General features: G+C 52.4%; 1 protein-coding gene across 2 annotated transcripts in view; it reads right to left on the bottom strand.

The window, feature by feature from the left end:
• Positions 1-6,431: 6,431 nt before the first annotated feature.
• SLC2A5 (solute carrier family 2 member 5) overlaps positions 6,432-14,043 on the bottom strand; it is a 51,390-nt gene continuing 43,778 nt past the window's right edge. For both annotated transcript variants that reach the window (XM_073007858.1, XM_007980649.3), the window contains 8 exons: positions 13,199-13,351; positions 11,337-11,462; positions 11,073-11,260; positions 10,838-10,948; positions 10,118-10,219; positions 9,721-9,796; positions 9,190-9,317; positions 6,432-9,085 (listed from right to left, as the gene is read on the bottom strand). In XM_073007858.1, the coding sequence (XP_072863959.1) occupies positions 8,882-9,085; positions 9,190-9,317; positions 9,721-9,796; positions 10,118-10,219; positions 10,838-10,948; positions 11,073-11,260; positions 11,337-11,462; positions 13,199-13,351 (1,088 nt within the window). In that variant the 3' untranslated portion in view covers positions 6,432-8,881. The remainder of the gene's footprint in view (positions 9,086-9,189; positions 9,318-9,720; positions 9,797-10,117; positions 10,220-10,837; positions 10,949-11,072; positions 11,261-11,336; positions 11,463-13,198; positions 13,352-14,043) is intronic.

Here is a 14,043-nt window from a genome sequence, read left to right as displayed (position 1 = left end):
CTTGTCTCACTGCAACCTCCGCCCCCTGGGTTAAAGTGTTCTCCTGTCTCAGCCTCCCGAGTAGCTGGGACTACAGGCATGTGCCACTATGCCCAGCTAACTTTTGTATTTTTAGTAGAGAGGGGACTTCATAATGTTGGCCAAGTTGGTCTTAAACTCCTGACCTCAGGTGATCCACCCACCTCGGCTTCCCAAAGTGCTGGGATTACAGGTGTGAGCCACCTTGCCCGGCCATGTATTTTTAATAGAGATGGAATTTCACCATGTTGGCCAGGCTGGTCTTGAACTGCTGGCCTCAAGTGATCTGTCCACTTGAGACAGATGCCTCCCAAAGTGCTAGTGTTAGAGGTGAGAGCCACTGTGCCTGGCCTATTGTAGGTATTCTCTAAAGGGAGAGGCATTTTCTTCACTCTGCTCCTCCCTCCCTTCTGAGTCCTCACCAGCAGGGTCATTAACATTCATATTTTTACTAATAGCCTGTTCAAGGTAATGTAAGCTTTTTATAGCATGCTTCTAAAAATTATCCCAGCCTCTTCTCATTGTGCAATGCTAAAGCCATTTACATACTTTTAAGTATAGGTGTTAACAGCAGCACTCCACTTCCCAATCCCAAGATCTCTATATTAGTTTTCTATGGCTGCTATAACAAATTGCCAAAAAATGCAGTGGTTCAAAACAATACAAATTTATTATCTTAGGGGTCTATGTATCATAAATCTGACATGGGTCTCACTGGGCTAAAATAAAGGGATCTGCCATATTATGACACAGCAGGAAGGTCCTCACCAGATGCAACTCCTCAATCCTGGACTTCCCAGCCTCCAGAATCATGAGCCAAACGCACTTCTGTTGCTTGTAAATTCCCTAGTCTGTGGTATTCTGTTATAGCAACATAAAATGAACTAAGACATCTGGCAAGAGCAGGGACCCCAGCCAAATTTTCACAGATGGCTCTGGTGACCCACTTTGAGTTCAAGGGCGCAAAAAGGGAAAAGGCATGGTGTTTATCTTCCTGGTTACACTGTAAATTCCTGAAGACAGAAGATGCCATATATGTATCACTTGCATGTCCCAGTGTTGTGCAGAATGTAGGATGACAAGAGCAGCCCCTCAAAAAGCACTGTTAGGGTCAGGTGTGGTGGCTCATGCCGGTAATCCTAACACTTTGGGAGTCTGAGACTGGTGGATCACTTAAGTTCAGGAGCTCAAAACCAGCCTGTGCAAAATGACGAAACCCTGCCTCTACAAAAAATACAAAAATTAGCTGGGTATGGTGGCACGTGTCTGTAGTCCCAACTACTAGGGAAGTTGAGGTGAGAGGATTGCTTGAAACTGGGTGCCGTGGAGGTTGCAGCAAGCTGAGATGGTGCCATTGCACTCTAGCCTGGGTGACAGAGTGAGACCCTGTCTAAAAAAAAAAAAAATGGAAACACATAAGAAAGGGGGAAAAAAGCACCCAATTCACTGCAGAGTAGTAGGAGGGGAAAAGGAAAGGTTCAGATGAGAGTGTCAGGATCCCAACTACCTGCTTTCTCATTCTTCCTGCAGGAACTAAAAAACAGCCCTCGAGAAAGCAGATTGAAGGGGACAAGACTCAGTCTAACTAACGTGCCAGGTTGGAACTTCAGCTCTCCTTTCTGAGAGCCCTTCTGTAATGGAAATGGCTAGTGTGCCACCCACTGCCCTGCCCTTGTTTCTGATGTTTCTGTCCTGGTGGTTAAGCCACTGAGCAATACCAGGACACAGGGCAATGGAGTGAGATTTTCACAAAGAAAAATCTATTCAATTTAAAAGACTGAAATGTTTTCCATGATTACATCCTGTCTAGATAGTAAAATGCCCTTTCTTTTAAAACATTGTTTCCTCATTTTGATTGTTGATGGGAGTTCATTTAAAAAAAAATTTTATATATATATATATTATATATATATATATACACACACTAATTGGAGACAGTGTCTCACTTTGTTGCTCAGGCTGGTCTCAAATTCTTGGGCTCAAGCAATCCTGCTGGGATTATAGGCATGAGCCACTGCACCTGGCCTTTTTAAAAAATGTTTTTATTTGCAAAATAGAGGCAGCCCAATGTTAGTCTACCAAATTTTGGTACGTGACATCTGGAAGTGTGAAAAACGCTGGTCAAACCTACCTTCCAACTGCCTAATTTGGGTTATGAATATGTCACCTGGGGACTGACAACTCCTCCCCAGATTCACTCTTTCTTGCTTTGTTGTCAACCATTTAAAATCCTCCTTACTAAGACTCATCCATTCAAAAACCCTGAATGAACCCCTACTCTGTGCCAGTCACTATTCCAGGCACGGTGGACACAGTGGTGAGCAAACAGATCTGAACCCTCTTCAGCTGAACTGTCTTCACCTCCATCTCTCACCTCCCAAGTGTCCTGACCTTGATCCCATCCTAGGGACTTAGCATTGTTATCTGATCTTTGAAGTGTCGATTTTCTGGCCAGAAACCTCTGTGGCCAGTGGTGCCTTTGCCTGAGTTCTTGTCCTGCATCCAGGAAGAAGGAGGTATGCAGACAAGTGGAGGGTGAACAAGATGAAGAAAAGCTTTATTGAGTGTTAGAGCAGGTCAGAGGAGACCCACAGTAGGTAGCTCCCTTCTGTAGGCACATTATCCCATCAAGTGTTCAGCTCTCAGTAGAGAGGAGGCCCTGGAGGGGGTAGCTCCTCTTTGCAGTTGGTCATCCTGTTGTCTCTCCATCCTCTGCCCTGTTCTGGCTGAGCCTGGGGCTTTTATGGACCTCAGAGGGGAGGAAGTACATGCCGATTGGTCCATGGGGGGCCATAAATGGGCCCAGAAATGGCATCACAAGTCCCCAGTCCAGTCCACAGGACTGGCAGCCCAGCCCCCAGCTTTTAGGCCTTCCCTGGCCTGAAGGTGGGCTCTTACAGGGACCCATCCACTTCCACTCAGGAACCTGTCTGCCTCCCACAGCCATCTGTGGTGCCCATGTTGCTTGCAGTAAGGGGCACCTGTAGGACAACACTGAGCCACCCTCAGCCCCCCTTAAGCTTCCCCTCTTACACTCATCAGTGCCCAAATTCCAGAGGAGGCCAAGGCAGGAGGGGACTGGCATGTCGGCACTTCCCAGGTTGTGTGCACACCCAGCTGAGCTGTGACAGTGCCCAGGCTCAGCCCAACCCGTCTCTGAGATTGGAGTGGGTGCCAGGAGTGGAGAGAAGCCAGGCAGTGGGAGCAGACACCCCCGAACCTCTGGGGACAGAGGCGAGGGGTGGGAAGGCCTTGCTGGGCCCCTGGAGGTGCAGAATGCAGAGACACTCAGGGCCTGCAACTGGCCAGGGGGGCAGGTGGCGGCTGCAGCTGCCCCTGGGGAGCTCCCAGCCCCGTGAACTCAGAAGGGGCAGGGCTCCTACTTGTCCCTAGCTCCTGCTGGCTCTGGAGCATGCAGTCCTGGCAGTGCCTCCGAGATCAAAGTGAGCGCTGACAGCAGGGAGAAGCCAGGCAGCAGAAGCAGGAACTTCCAAGCCTGTGAGGGTGGGGGGGTCTTTCTGGGTCCCCAAGAGTGCGGGGATGCCTGAGTCTGTAGCCACAGTTTGGGCGGCTGCAGCGCTCTGGGAGGTGGGGTCAGGGGTGCCTCCTGCCTGCTCCATGGAGCAGAAGGTTAGGGTCTACAGCTATAGTTTGGGTGGCTGCAGCAGCACCCGGGGAGCTCCTGCTTGCTCCATGGGCTGCACCTCCCTGCTGCCGCTGGTGTGATGGCAGCGACAGGCCGTCTGGAGTGGCTGCTGCCATCACAATCACCTGACATGGTCTCATTCTCCCAAAGCATCATTTCTCAGCTTTCACTGATCTTTGCAGGCAGCTTGGCCCCCAGTAGTCTCCAACTTTTAAAATCATGCCTCCCCATCAGTAAGAAAATGTTGCCTACAAACCTCCAATATATGTCTACTTATTTATTTTTGTTTTAATTTTTTTTTTTTTTTTTTGAGACAAAGTCTCGCTGTGTCGCCCAGGCTGGAGTGCAGTGGCGCCATCTCAGCTCACTGCAAGCTCCACCTCCCGGGTTCACACCATTCTCCTGCCTCAGCCTCCCTAGTAGCTGGGACTACAGGTGCCCGCCACCACGCCTGGCTAACAGGGCTTTGCCTCGTTAGCCAGGATGGTCTCGATCTCCTGACCTCGTGATCCATCTGTCTCGGCTTCCCAAAGTGCTGGGATTACAAGCGTGAGCCACCGCGCCCAGCCTATGTCTACTTCTTTTTTATGTTATATAGGTGTATGTGTTCTGTGAGTGATATAACACCCACTCAAGCAGGAATAGCAAAGGGAAGAAGGAAGAGTGAACAATAACTAGAGCTCCCATTCTTTCTTTTCCACCTCAGTTGCAGTCTTCACCCTAGCAGTCTACCTTCTGCCCCCACACTACCCCTGCCAGCACTCCCTGAGGTCACTGAGTCATTGAATCCAAGGAGGACTCTTTTTCTGGTCTCAGCAAATGGCAGAGCTGGGCAGCTCAGTCCTCTCTGCTGGCTTTCCTGTACCCCTTGTTGGATGGTGCTCCATCTCCCACCTTAAAAAACAGTTATTCATTTATTTATTTATTACAGACAAGGTCTTGCTCTGTTGCCCAGGCTGAAGTACACTGGTATGATCATGACTTCTAGGCACAAGCAATCCTCCTGCCTCAGACACCCGTGTTGCTGGGACTACAGGTGTGCATCACCACATTCAGTTAATTATTCTTATTTTCACTTTTTGTGGAGATGGTGGGGGGCGAGGGTGTCTCACTATGTTGCCCAGGCTGGTCTCCAACTCGTGGCCTCAAGCAATCCTCCCACCTCAACCTCCCTAAGTACCGAGATTCGGGCATGAGCCAGCACACCCAGCCCACCTCCCGCCTTTCATCCTCTCGGTTGGCAAACCTGGGTCAATCTTATACAAACATGAGGCTTTAACCTATTCTCAGATCTTTTGTAAGGATCTGATTTCCTTGCTGTCTCCTGGGCTCCTTCAGACTCTTTTCCGGAGCGGCTGGAATGATTTCTTAAATTGCAAATCAGATCAGGATACTCTCTGGCTCAAGTGAGACAGTGGCCTCCCGACACATTCAGAATAGAATCTCTGATGCTCCTGAGGGCCTACTGAGTGTCTGCGCAGTGCCCCCTTCCTCTTCCCCAATCCCCTTTCTGCCCCAGCATCACTTGCCTCCCGTCATTCCCTGAACCATGGCCAACCCTCTCCCACAAGACGTTTGCATCTGCTGCCCGCCAGCCAGCCCCACTCCTCTTTCTGTTCAGCTGCTCCTTCACCTGTCACCCCTTGGGCTAATCTACTTTTCTTCACTGCACCTCTCACTCAGGACCCTGGTCCCAGGGCCTGGAGCTGTGCCTGGCACACCGTAGGTGCTAACAGATATATGGTTTCCCCAAACCTGTGTCCCTGCTCCCCTGAGCTCCAGAGCCACATGCCACCTTCCTTCTAGGTATCTTCTGTGTGTTCCATGATCTCCTCCATCTCAACATGTCCAAAACGTATATATGACCTTCTCCTATAACCTGCCACCCAGCTCTTCCAGCCATTCCCCATTGGCCCATATTAGAAACCTGGCAGGGACGCCCGACTACTCACTGCTGAGGGCTGAGTGGACCCCAAATCCTACTGACTCTCTGAATGCTCCCTCACATTCGTCCCTGACTACTGCTGGCTTTGCTGGGCCTTCATTATTTACCAACTGGTCTCCCTATCTGAGCCCCACCCCTTCGCATTAATGCCAGGTGCTCCTGGAAGCTCGGTCATCACGTAACCCCAGGTTGTCTTGACAATGAAGTTCAACTTGGCTCCTGGAACTCACAGGATCCACTATAGCTGCTCCCACCCTGCACCCCTTGCCACCTCTCTGGCTTCACTTTCAGACCAAATAACTTGCAGCATCCCTCAATGCCTCCACACCTCTCTGTGCTGTCTGCTGCCTGGAATGCCCATTCCTCACCTTCCTATCATATCTTCTCCAACTAGAGAAATCGTACTTGTCTTTGCAAATTCCTCACCTCCCTTCTATATTCCCACATCTCTCCTCCTGCTGTATTTTACTAACCCATGTGTAGATGCTTATCTGTAAATATTTGTATATGTAGCCTGAATCTATATTAAACTGCATGTGAGTCTCCAAGTCTACTTGGAGTAGAGAATGATCTACTACCACATGGGTCATTCGTGCTCTCTCCCTGCTTATCTGTAACCTCCCACTGCAACTGTGAAATGGCCCCACCATCTGCCGTCCATTTACTGGATTGCTCAATCCTAGTATACATGCATAGTGGTCTCTCACTATATCTTATTTGTGAGTTTATTTGTCTTCAAGATTAATGCTTATTCCCAAGCACTTAAAAGTACTTAAGAAAACTAAATACATGCCACTGATCCAAACACCATAAACATATAAAGTCATTTAATTCTCACAATGGACATGTGAGACATTTATTATTAGTGCCATTTAACAGAAGAGAAAACTGAGATACAGAAAAGATAAGTAACTTTACCAAGTTGCACAATTAATGTGGCAGAACCAAGGTTTGAACCCAGGGAGCAGACATCCAGAACCATGAACTTCATAGCCTCCCCTGTGTTAGAGGTGCTGCAGTTTCTTGACTTCTGATATTCTAACCTGGCCTCTCCTCAGTTCTGAGAGCCTTCATCTTTGATTGTTTCTGTGCCTCTTCCAGCCTGCAGATCCTTGCCGCAGAAGGCCAAGGATGGTTCAACCACAGTGTTCTATTTACTTCCTCTGGGCCTGCTTGTGAGTGGTTTAGCTTGTTGCTGGTGGAATCTCCATTCCATACCCACAAAAGGTGCTCCCAAGTCCCACTGATGTCTCTCCTGGCCACCACCCTGTGCCACCCAACCACAAGGAGAAGACATCACTTCTTGCCACAGGCCATTCAGCACTTTCCTTTCAAGGTTTTATCCATATTTTTGCGTGTACACACACTCACACTCATACCCTTTATTCATATTTCTAAGAAACGCCTCCAGCTCTCTATATTTTTGTGGAGAGACCTGTGTTAGTCTATTTTCATGCTGCTGATAAAGATATATCAGAGACTGGGTAAATTGTAAAGAAAAAGAGATTTAATAGACTCACCATTCCACATGGCTGGGGAGGCCTCACAATCATGCCAGAAAGCAAAAGGCATGTCTTACATGGTAGCAGGCAAGAGAGAATGAGAACCAAGCAAAAGGTGTTTCCCTTTATAGAACCATCAGATCTCATGAGGCTGATCCACTACCATGAGAACAGTATGGGGGAAACTGCCCCCATGATTCAATTATCTCCCACAGGGTCCCTCCCAGAACACATGGGAATTATGGGAGCTACAGTTCAAGATGAGATTTGGGTGGGGACACAGCCAAACCATATCAAGACCCCACTCCTCCCTTCCTCCCCCACCACAGTCTCAAGATTTTAAGACACTTCAAGATTTCACTACATACCTGAGGACATTTGGAAGCTTCCTCAATCTTACATTTATTTATTTATTTGAGACAAGTTCTCATTCTGTCATGCAGGCTGGAGTGCAGTGATGTGATCATGACTCAGGGCAGCCTTGACTCCCCAGGCTCAAGTGATCCTCCCATTTCAGCCTCCCAAATAGCTGGGACCACAAAGGCGTGTCACCATGCCCAGTTAACTAAAATAAAATTTTGAGATGGGATCTTACTGTGTTGCCCAGGCTGGAGTATAGGGTGCAATTTCAGCTCACTGCAACCTCTACCTCCCAGGGTTAAGCAATCCTCCCACCTCAGTCTCCAGAGGCCCTCTTCTAGATGCTGGGGATGCAGGCATAAACAAAACCGACCAAGCCCCTGACCTCAAGGAACTGACACTCGTGCAGTCAAACTGCCTGAAGTAGCTGGGCGTAGTGGCTCACGCCGGTAATCCCAGCACTTTGGGAGGCTAAGGTGGGTGGATCATGAGACCATCCTGGCCAACATGGTGAAATCCAGTCTCTACTAATAATACTAAAATTAGCCAGGCGTGGTGGCAGGCGCCTGTAGTCCCAGCTACTCAGGAGGCTGAGGCAGGAGAATGGTGTGAACCCAGGAGGTGGAGCTTGCAGTGAGCCAAGATTGCACCACTGCACTCCAGTCTGGGTGACAGAGCAAGACTCTGTCTCAAAAAAAAAAAAAAAAAAGCAAGAACAGAAAAAAAAACCTGCCTGAAGTAACAGGGAACTTCCTCCTGCCTTCCACTTGCTCACAGAACAACAGCACATCTTGTTGAAAAGTGATCAGATTCATTTTATTGACTACACAGAAGCAATTCCATTTTCCACTAACAATATAATTTAGGATGAAGAATTCTGACTCAGTGTCTCCACAGGAACCTCTTCCTCAGCTTTCTGGATGTCATTGTTTCTGCATTACACCTTCCTAGACAGGTATTTCTGGAAAAGGATCTGGTAAGAGGATGAATTTGGCTCTAAACAAATGCCCATGGCCCCGGAAGACCTGTCGGGGCCACTGAGTTAGTTTCTCTGGCAAAATTTGATTCCTTCCATCTCGCCACTATAGTAACTGCTTTTGTTATGTTACCAGGAGCCACACAAAGGCTGACCCAGCAAGGTGGAGCCATGTTACCAGGAGCCACACAAAGGTTGACACAGTAAAGTGGAGAACCAGCTGTTTGCTTGACTCGGGGCTGGTGACAGGCCAACCTGGAGAGAGACAGCCCAGCTTTGCACAGTTCCCACTGGGGTGGGAGGCTGGAGATGAGGACTGCATTCCACATCAGAGTCATTTTATTTCTGGATATTCACAGACAGCTAGAAGTCAGAAAAATAAGCCAAAGGGGGAAGCCCCTGGCAGACCCGCTCCACTGGCTTCCTCTCCGGAGTCACTGTTCCGAAGTGACAGGTGGAAGCTCTTTCAGTTCCTCCTTTTCCGGGTGTACTTCAGACACCTTATTCATCTTGGTGAAAATCTGGTTGATCTCTATGAACGTCTTGGCCTTGGTCTCAGGGACAATCAAGAAGATGTAGATGGTGGTGAGGAGGCAGATCACAGCGAAGACAATGAAGCTGTACGGGCCAAGGCCCTCCTGCAGGAAGAGAGGCAGGTGACATGTGTGGGACGCGGTTTGCCCACGAGCTCGCACTCTACTGCATGGGGATCTGCTGAGTGTGGGCCCCGGGCCCCGTTCACCTGAATGAATGGGAAGATCAAGCCCACGGTGAAGTTGGAGAGCCAGTGCACGCTGCCCCCCACCATGAAGGCGGATGGCCGAGAGGACTGCAGGAAGATCTCAGTGATGAGCAGCGCGGGTATGGGACCTGTAGGAGAAGGAGAGCAGCCTCCCTGAAGGCAGAGTGGGCCCGAGTATCCCAGGCCTGGCCATGCAGACCCATCAGGTAGCTGGCCCCGGGGCAGCAGTGTCTCTAGGACTCTTGGCCATGTGGGGCAGCACGTAGGTAAATGGCAGTGTACACGGACGGCAGGCCAGCAACCACCCGTGAGGCCCACTCTGCTGCCTGCACAGTCTATGTGTTCCTACCCACACCACCATTTTACCATTTCACTTTCATTATGTGCCACCCACCCCCTTGCGGTGGGCAGGGGAAGAGATGCCATTTCCGGGCTGCATTGGCTAGACCTGGTGTCTCTAAGGAGCTCCAGCCAGGAGCTTCTGGGACCGGAGGGGGTTGTGACACCCTGAGGCCAGCTTTGGGTACGTACTGGGCCCAAGGGCGTGTCCTATGACGTAGGCGATAACACAGACGATGCTGACGTATGGCATCCAGGACACCGTGTCCTGTGGAGAGAAAGCAGTTGGTTCACCTGGAGCAGATAAGCTAGGACGGGACCCCAGGGGGCCGCCAACCTGCCCTGGTGGTGGAGGATGGCACCTGGCTCCTCCCCCAGCAGTGCCACCTCAATGAGCCACTGGGAAATCAGCTGAACGTGGGCTATGAGCTGGCAGGACACGTGGTCCCCAGATGTCTGGCCGGTGGTATTTGCTAAAACAGCTCATTGTGACCCCTTTTCCTTTTAAGGCAGGTGGAGGCGCAGGGTGGGAGGGGCACTGGTCTTCCTGGTACAACTCCAGGCTCCTGGGACCCTGGCCCGTCCTCACCTGTAGTGCCAGGGCCGCAGTGAGCACGCAGCAGGCTGTGAGGCAGATGGAGAAGCCCAGTAGCAGCAGCAGCCTCCGACCCAGGAGCTCCACCACGAACACCTACAGGAGGGTGGCAGGGCTTGGGGGAGGCCCAGCTTCACTCCCGCCAGCCCCCTCCAATGGGGCAGCTATGAGGAGAGCTGGGCGGACCGGGTGCCCACCTGTGTGCTCGCACACTCACACTCACATGTGCAAGACATGCCCTTGGGCAGCCAGCGGGAAGTCAGCTGTGGCTGTGATGCGGGACCCTAGCTGCCCACCCTTGAGACTCAGCTCTAGGACCTCCTAATCCCACAACCCTGAGCCTCAGGATTCCTGCCCTCTGGAGGCCAGATGTCTGCATGCAACGGAGACGCTGCCCCCACGGAGCCTGCTCCCATCCCCAGGTGGCCGAGCCTCACTCCTGGTACCCTGGGCTTGGAGCCACCTAGCAGTGGGTGCTGCCCGGTCCAGGCGCCCCTACATCCCCGTCAGGTGGTGTCCCTGGGTCCCGTACGGCTCGGCAGCCCCAAGTGTGAGGGGCCGGTGCGGGGCCACCTCCCACGCGGAGTTTCCGTAGTAGGGGCTGGGCCTCCACGTTTTGGGGCCACCGGCTGCCTTCTTGGCGGCGCCGAGGCTGGGGCGTGGGGGCCCCAGGGGCCTTGGGTGGAGGCTGCGGGCCACTCCCAGGACACTCACGGCGCAGATGGTCATGACCACGTTCACGGCCCCGGTGCCGGCCGTCACGTACTGCACGTGGTCCTCCTGCACGCCGGCGCTCAGGTAGATCTGGTCCGCGTAGTAGTAGATCTGCAAAGCAAGCGTGGGGCTGGGCGGCTGCCCGGAGGAGGCGGCCTCGGCGCCGGGACCCACGCCCGGCGCCCCAGGACCTGCGCCCCGCGCCCCGCGAGTCCTCCCGCAGCCCGGCCCATACAGCGTTGACGCCCGACAGCTGCTGGCCGGCCATGAGGACGATGACGGACAGCAGCTGCCAGCGCAGCGAGCGCATCCGGAACAGCTTCAGCACCGAGATGAAGCCTGCGGCCTTCTCTGCCTCGTCCTCCTGCCGGATCTCCGCCACCTCCCTGTCCACGGAGTCCCAGCCGCGCAGCGTCTGTAGGGCTGGGGAGAAGCAGCACCGTCGAACCAGGGCTGGGGGACAGAGCCTGGAGGCCGCCCCCGTCCGAGCCCTCGTTACCTTTCTTGGCGGCCTCTTCGTCTTTCTTCTGAATCAGCAGGTACCTGGGGCTCTCGGGGAAGAAGGGCAGCAGAAGGAGCTGCAACGCCGCGGGGACCCCGGTCAGCCCCAGCAGGATTGGCCAGCCTGGGAAGAAGGCAGCGAGCTGGCACCAGCGGCCTCCCCACCACCCTGAAGGCGCCCTCTGCAGAGCCGGCCCCAGCGCCGTCATCCTGAGTGGGGCGCAGCCTCCAGGAGGCCACAGCCTTCCTAGCCCTAAGAACAGCAATTCCCGACGGTGGACACTCGGGAAACACCTGCAGCAGGGCTCAGCAGGGACGCACCCCCGAGCGCATCAGACGGACCACACCGACGAGGCCGGCAATACCAAGTGCTGGCGAGAATGTCCCCGTGTCCTTCAGACGACAGTCTCGCAGGGGCTGGAGGAACTGGGCACACCTGGCCTGACCCAGCTGCCCACTCCCAACTCTATGTCCAGAGAAGCCAGGCCACCAGGATGCCTGAACTGGAATGGTCAAGGCAGCTCTGATTATAGAAAGGACACCGGAAACAGTGGGAATGTCCTTAACATTCCACGTAGAGGGGACACATGGGCTGGCCGCACTCAGGAGTGGAATTTGGTACTGCAGTGAACACGGAGCAAGCCTCAGCGTGGACGCATCTCCCAGACCATGTGTTGAGGGTTGTAAGGGCCACACACTGTGAGGCCCTTACAGAAAATTCGGAAATGGTAATATTAACCCTGCCACTGCCAAAGGCGAAACTAGAGGCAAAGCAAAACAACGAAGCCCAGAGCTTCACAAATGCCTAGAGCGCCGTGTGTGGTTCTGTGTCCGGCTCTGGAGCTCCCTGAGACAGGAACCCGGCTTATTCACTTCTGGTCCTAGCTCCTGACGAGAATGTGGCACCTTGGTGTAAGTGTCCCCAACACATGCAGGAGTGAAGGAGAGGCCGGAGCACGTGGTACTTAAACAGGGACCTAGGTCTGTGCCGCTGGGCTTGCATCCTCATGAGACCTTGGACCAGTTTTCCAATCTCTCTGTGCCTGTGATGCACCTGTACAGTGGCTATGATACTGGTACAGGCCTCATAGGGCTGTTCTGAGGAACACATGCGTTACTAAAAGAGACTTGGCACTTGGCCCATGAGAAGCACTTTCTACAGAGAGTGTCTAAGCAGCACAGAGCTTGATGATCCACTTGACTGACTTGCAGGCAGTGTGTGGAACCCTGGCAGGAACTGGCTTATGTTTTGACTGATGGGATGACTGATGATAGTTTAAAGGGAAAGTCATGCAAAAACAACCCTGGTTACAGGTGTCTGTGCACCTGCCACAGGCCAGGCCCCGGGCTGTCTTGGGGAGGGTGGAGGTAGGGTCTGGGATGTCCTCACCACCTCCCCCATGGGGCCAGGCCACCCTGACTCCTGCTACTTCTCTTTCTGGTCTGCAAAATGGGATAATCACCGAGCCCCAGGCAGCAGTGTTGCTGGGAGGGTCCTATGAACTGATGCTGGGGCCGCCCCAAGCACAGAGCCTGGCACACTGGTGGCTGTCATTGCTATGCCACGGGCCTCCATATGGACAGCCGCTGAGCAGGCAGAGAAGCCAATTACTCAAAGCCACCTCATCCATCTCCTAAGAGGGACTAGACAGTAAACACCGGCCAGTCCGTCATTGCCCCTTTGTCCAGGGCCTGCTGTGTGGACTCAGGACAGCATGGGCCCCCCAAGGACATCCAGCCTGTTGACAAGAGACCAGTCTGCAGAAAGTCCTGTCCTGGGGTGGTAGCTTTGGAACACAAGGAGGGGGCCAAGGGTGGTGGTGAAGGGGTAGGGGTGGTCCCGAGATGTCCTGAACTCACCATCTACGTTTGCAAGGAGATTCCGAAGACCAAAGATCTGGGCCACAAGGATGCCAACAGTGATGAAGAGCTGGGGCACCACCCCGAGAGCCCCCCGCAGGTTTTTAGGGGCCAGCTCCCCTAAGTACATGGGGACCACGTTGGAAGATAAACCTGGGAAGAGGTGAAATAGAAACACCATCAGGAAAAATTAGTCTGGCAGGGACAAGCTGTCTTCAAGTATATTATTCTTAGCAATAGCATTATTTGGGAACTCTCTCAAAACTGCAAAGGAGAAAGCAAACACCTCTTTTAATTCTCAGCCCTCTGTACTTTAAGGAAAGAGAAACAGATCAAAGGAGCTATGCACAGGGGCCCTCGCTTTGTCCCGTATCATCTGGGGACACTGGCCAAGTGGATTTATGGTCTTCCCTGCTCCCTGGCCTGAGTCTAGACCAGCTCACGTTTCTGCTTTTTGAGGAAGATCTGTTTAGTAAAAGGCAAGGCAGCTGGGTATGATGGCTCATGCCTGTAATTTCAGCACTTGGGGAGGCTAAGTGGGGAGGATAGATTACTTGGGGCCAGGAGTTTGAGACCAGCCTGGGCAACATAGTGGAACCCTGTTTCTAATAAAAATACATATATATGTGTGTGTGCGTGCGTGTGATATATATATGGCCTGTGTGTATTTACATATGATGTGTGTGTGTATGTGCGTATGGCCTCTGTGTGTGTGTGTATAGATATATATGTGGCCTGTGTGTGTATGGCCTGTGTGTGTGTGTGTTTATGGATATGGCCTGGTGTGTATGTGTGTGTGTATATGGCCTCTGTGTGTGTGTGTGTGTGTATATATATATGGCCTG

The sequence above is a fragment of the Chlorocebus sabaeus genome, chromosome 20 (genome assembly GCF_047675955.1).
Source record: "Chlorocebus sabaeus isolate Y175 chromosome 20, mChlSab1.0.hap1, whole genome shotgun sequence".
NCBI lineage: Eukaryota > Metazoa > Chordata > Mammalia > Primates > Cercopithecidae > Chlorocebus > Chlorocebus sabaeus.
Note: the sequence above shows the minus strand (reverse complement) of the source record. Positions and strands in the feature narration are given on the sequence as shown.